At 51.0% G+C, this 5,512-nt stretch overlaps 2 protein-coding genes across 2 annotated transcripts; both read right to left on the reverse strand.

Annotated features, from left to right (window-relative positions):
* Window positions 1–3,340: 3,340 nt before the first annotated feature.
* On the reverse strand, window positions 3,341–3,457 carry CHC_T00001305001 (hypothetical protein). The gene has a single exon (XM_005718798.1). It carries the CDS (start codon window positions 3,455–3,457, stop codon window positions 3,341–3,343), a length of 117 nt encoding a protein of 38 aa, XP_005718855.1.
* An 8-nt stretch (window positions 3,458–3,465) lies between these two features.
* Window positions 3,466–3,624, reverse strand: CHC_T00001306001 (hypothetical protein). The gene has a single exon (XM_005718799.1). The coding sequence runs from the start codon at window positions 3,622–3,624 to the stop codon at window positions 3,466–3,468; it is 159 nt and encodes a 52-aa protein (XP_005718856.1).
* Between the last annotated feature and the right edge of the window lie 1,888 nt (window positions 3,625–5,512).

Here is a 5,512-nt window from a genome sequence, read left to right on the forward strand (position 1 = left end):
ACACTACACCATTCTTTCGCAGAGTTGTTTTAATCATCTACGGTATACTTGTAGTGCAGCACGCGGTAGGATATATGGCAAAAAAAAAGAATCTTGGCGTTGCAGTTACCCTTCTGGGTACCTGTACCCTTACTCCTTTCGGCTGCATGGCTTCTTTTAGGGCAACAGCCAAACAGCCCATGCAAGCATCCTTCTGCACATACACATCACGTCAGATGCCACATCACCTAGTAGATCGGTTACTTCGGGAACAAGCATGTGTCACAATTTCTTCACTTGTACAGTATACTTCTGTGCACTGTACCGCGCCATACCACGACCCACACTGGCCCTCCATGACCATGGCAGGGGCCGGAGGGAGGGAGAAGCCGGAAATAAACGGGATGGAAGGTTAAGTGTTGGAGAATGTGGTACAATTATACTTGAATTCACCCACTTGGATATGAAAAATGTGGCATGTGCAGTATTTACTGGAAATGAGGTAAGGGGACCGAGGTAAGGGGACCGCTGGCTCCCTTAATGCCAATCTGTTGAGGGTGATGGAGGGAAGATGAGGAGGGAATGTAGGGAGGGAGATTTTCTGCCGCGTCACGCAGATTTGGACTGTTGTTTTGTGGCGTATACGAGCCCTATACGAGGAAGGTCAAGGTCACTGTGACGGACGTTGGTCCCTCTTCGGGAGAAGTGCGTCTGTAATCAAATGTGACGACCGAGTTCAATCAGTCTTGTCAGCTTGGACGGCATCGATTGATCAGATCATCAATCACCACAATCACCACAATCACCACAATCACCACAATAATTTCTTCCAGACGGTGTGCCACACGCTCGTCTCGTCATGTCTCGGTGCCTCATACCTGGAGTTACACGTGCCGACAGGGCACACACAACCGTTCCACTTTCCGTGATGAAACGCACCCTCAAAACAAATTGAAAATCCACATATGCGACTCGATTCCTCGGGGTCATTCCTCGATTTCCTGCGCAGCGAGTTGCGGGGCAATACTTTGAAATTTTCAATTTATACCCCGGCGCCGTGGTCTGTGGCTATAAGCACTTTTGGCTGTAAACGATCTCGAGATAAATACAATCCGAAACAGAGATCATTAAACTTTTTTAACTACAGTACAAAAGAGTAAACCATCAAAGCAACTTGCTAGGCGACTCAGTCAACAAACAGCGACGTCACCAAAAAAAAATCCCTCAACGTTGCGAAGGACCGCACCAAAAACCAAAAACAAACATTTCATGCGTTGCTGTGTTGATCAAAACGCTCCAATACTCCAATGCGATCCATTTGGGATGAGTCATCTCTCTTTCCACCACCAACACATGAGACCGCATCTCACAGTGAAACATCACACCCAACCTTAATTGAAGAAAACCCCTCAAACACACCTCCGCCTTTAAACCTCGTTAACTTACTTTTCACCTTGCCGTCACTTAAAGTTATGTCCCTCCCCCAACCACCACCAACCACAACCAACCACAACCAACCACCCCCCGCCCGCCCTTCTCACCCGCGCCTCTCTCGCCATCAGAAAGCGCACGAGAGAGGGCATCGGGACAACCCCGGCGATACAAGTGAAATACAGTACCCTTGGGTACAGTATACTGTACCCTTGGTACGACTCGGTCAAACGCCTATCAATGCTTCGCTCTGCACTCCGAGGCTCACCACTCCATGCACCCGCCCGACTCACAGTAAGATACCCTTCTGAGTGGTGAACCTTTTTACGTTCGTTCGCCCACTGCCATTTGTTTCATGCGCTTCATTCATTCCGCCGTCAATCCACCCTCGAGGCCGTGCAGCCACAACTAGATGATCTGGTCTAGATCCACTCTCCCGCCGCCCGATCCTCACACTCTCCTGCCCCCCGCGTACGGCCATCGTTAACGAGTCCGTCAGTTGTGTCGGCCATTGCCTTCGTGGAAGGGAGCCGTCCTCCGCGACGCCAAGCTGACGGAAGACGTATGGGAGTGAACGGGAAAAGGGAGGCAGTAAGGGCACGGGCGCATGTGTTGTAACGTCAAGCTGCTCCGTATGCAGCGCAGTTCCTCCCTTCCAGCTTTCGCGCTCGTGAGCGCGCCAGCTGTTCCATTCCGACGGTTATGTTTTTCTTGCATCCTGATTAGATCCTTCCCTCGACTTTGCTTGCGGCAACCGCTGTTCATGTACAATGTGCACTATATTTCATGTGTATGCTGACTGTGATTTATCTGTTGTCTGCCCTTCCGCTGTGTCTTGTATGATGCCTCCCTTGTTACCCAGAATTGTTATTATCCCCCTTTATTAATCCTCGTGAATCCGCTACATCCTTCATCCTCTCTTTTTACCCCCTACAATACTAGCTTTCGACCGCAGAAATCCACAGTTTGTTTTTATTATTGTACAGCACGTTGTACGGCTCATATGCGGACGAAGCTCAAACCCCATCCATCAATCCCTCCTTCCTCCCTCTTGCAATCACTTGATCTCCCTTTCGCTCAGTCCGACATACAGTCTATATCTCACCTCCGCAAACCCCGGCAGTATGCCACAAGGATTGGTGCTTGTTTAAACGATTTCCAACGAACAACATCCGTTTCACGTGCTGCACTGACGAAACCCCTTTGTCAATCCTACGCATTTATGCCATGCCCCCCTACAAGTACAAGCTGCGCGACACAACTTGTCCATCAACCAAGTTCATCGTATTGTCAGACTTGCGTCTCAGACCAGCACAAGAGTTACAAATATAAACTTTACGCCCCAAAAAACGACGAAGAAAACGCCGCAATAAAACATTAATCTTCCCCTCCAGCCTCGAGACGCAAAATCTCACAACAACAAGAGAGAAACGCTCCTCATCCAAATTAAATTTTCTCTACCTGCCTTACTTTTTTCGTGTCGTCGACAAGGAATATGTCATGTGTGCAATGAAATTGCAGTCTTGTTGTATCACCAAAGACGTGGCAAACCTTTTTTGGTTAAAAAGTAACAGCGCGATCAAAATGTTGTCTCGAGTTCGGCGTAAGGTAAGGCTTCGCGTTTATACCCAGTCTCCACCCCCTTCGCAGAACCGTACAAACACAAACAGCACCCCACAATTCGCAACTTGTCAAAAAAAAAATTGACACGTCAAATCGCAGATTCCGGATGCAAGAAATGATATTCCCTCCGAAATCGCTGCATCCCATTGATCACGTCTATCGCTCATATCTGTGTGTACGGAACTCTGCTACTGTACTGGACTGTATGCAGTGCCTACTAGACTGGCAGCGTCATTCGTGCACATCACGCTCAGCCGTTCCGTCGAGCCGCTTACGGCCACTGCATGGAGACGCCCGACAGTCTACATTACGAGAAGATCAACAAACCGCACTTCACAGTACGATGTACCGTACAGCACTGAACGATGCACGGACGATGATCAATAGTCCACAGTACACGCCACTCCGGAATATGGCACGCCATTCCTCGGTTCAAGTCCCTACCAGTGTTTCGGTGATCATCTTGGGATGATCCCTTTCAAGGAAACACCTCACAAGGATACAACTGTGCGAAAGTTCTGTTTTGCCTTGTGTGATGTTGAAGGCAGCAGCGCAGGAGTATTTCACACAAATTCTACGTCTCGCGAACATGCTACGGTAATAGTTCACTTGTCCATTGCACAAGGAAGCAGTCTGGTCTGGGAATATTTAATTTGATAAGGCATGAATCTCCCGTCCTCATTCTCTTGCCAAACAGTTCACTTGGAATTACTCTGATACCGTATACTGCTCAAGGGCCAGCCGCATGTCTCTGGACTACGCGTTTCTTCCCGACCTGCCACCGTAGTACAGTGACCTCTTACACTCCCTACAAAAGGAAAAGGGAAACACGATTATGAGAGGCAACAGCTGCTCGCAGTAGCAAAATGAGACAAACATTTCCTTTCCCTCGCGTGTCATAGTGATAAAGCATACTCACACGCGGCATATCTGTATCAGACTTACACAGGAAAACAAAAAACAATTACACGTCCCAAATCTTATGTTCGGATTTGTGACGATTTAAGCCGTCAACAACTGTGTGACGATTTCTGTGAATTTTCATGAAAGTTTTGCCCACTGGACAACCGCCGTCACAAATTGTCCCAAAAAGGCTTTAGAGACTAGATACTTTGCGAAATAAAAGTCGTGATTCGAAATCATTTTATTCGTGGGTTTACGCAAGGCAGAATCCTGCATCCTCGGTGCGGGTAACAGAGATGGGCGCCGCAGGCGCCGGGTAACAGGCGCGCAACCGGGGCCGCGCAACGGGCCAAATTGAGCACACGTGGCTATGCTGGCAGCGCTGTGGTGCCAAATCGCTCCAGGTTGCTTGATTTTGCCGCTCGCCCGAATGTTACCCCCCATGTTACCCGCTGTGGCACGACGCGCCGGATGTGAAACAGGATGTGCAAATCTGGCCTTGGTCACCGGGCCGGATGTAGGTCGGAGGCAGGGTAAAAAAAAGAGCGATAGGAGCTCACAGGGTAGGAAAATAAAAGGGGCGATCACATTCTACAACTGGTAAATCTTGTAGGGGAATTGTCGATGTGGCGATGGTTGAGGTATGAGAGGGGAAGGATACTAAGAATACTGGAATACAGTTGGCACTCCGGTGCACTAATTCGGTGGGCGGCGACGGCCGCTCTGTGGCCTCGGCCGCCCTCCGGGTTGTCGGAATATAGCATAGTCAAGAGTCTTTCTCTACTGTTCTCACCATTCGGCGGACGCCGAGGTTCCGGCGTTGGCGGCCCCTGCCGCCACAGCGGCGGCAGGGCTTAATGGATGTGACGATGGGGGGGTGGTGTCGGACGAACGGTCTCCAATCATGACAACTCTGTGAATGGAGTGACGTTTGACCACTATGGAAACCTGCTGGTGACGGTCGAAGGAGGGACGAACGCTGGCGTAAGCCAGCCTGGTGACCCGCCCGGAGGTGTGCCAGACTCGCCGCTCTCGGGCGCGATGCTTCAAGCACCGATCATGAAGAGAACGTTCAACGGGAGAATTAGGTACAACCAATACAAGAAGCCCGGGACCGCGCGCAAGGTCGGGGGAGACGTGTGGGTATACGGGGCCGGACTGCGAAACTCGTTTTGCTCAGTGACGCATTCGAACGGGCACATCTACGGGACAGATAACGGAGCGAACGCGAAGTTTGGTGCGCAGAACACGAGCTGCAATGGGGCCGGGCCGGTTGCTACCGAGCCGACACGCTGAAGAAGGTGCGGCGCGGTGGGTTTCACGGGTACGCTAACCGGAGTCGTGGGCGGTTTGACCGGCGGCAGTGCGTGCACCGACCACCGCAGAAGAAGATGCGTGGATACGAGCGGCACATCGCGACGTTGCAGTCAAGCACTGACGGGCTGATCGAGTACACTTCGAACACATTTGGGGCGCAGATGCGGGCGGACTTGCTCGCGAGCAAGTTTGCCGTGTCCGGGGCCGGGCAGGTGTTCCGCGTGCGGCTGATCCGGCGTGAGACGGTGCGGTCGGTGTT

This window comes from Chondrus crispus, genomic scaffold, assembly GCF_000350225.1.
Source record: "Chondrus crispus Stackhouse genomic scaffold, scaffold_432, whole genome shotgun sequence".
Lineage (NCBI taxonomy): Eukaryota > Rhodophyta > Florideophyceae > Gigartinales > Gigartinaceae > Chondrus > Chondrus crispus.

Excerpts from the sequence above, each read along its gene's own strand:
- CHC_T00001305001 (XM_005718798.1), bottom strand. The coding sequence starts at position 3,457 with ATGGCGTGCCATATTCCGGAGTGGCGTGTACTGTGGACTATTGATCAT.
- CHC_T00001306001 (XM_005718799.1), bottom strand. The coding sequence starts at position 3,624 with ATGTTCGCGAGACGTAGAATTTGTGTGAAATACTCCTGCGCTGCTGCC.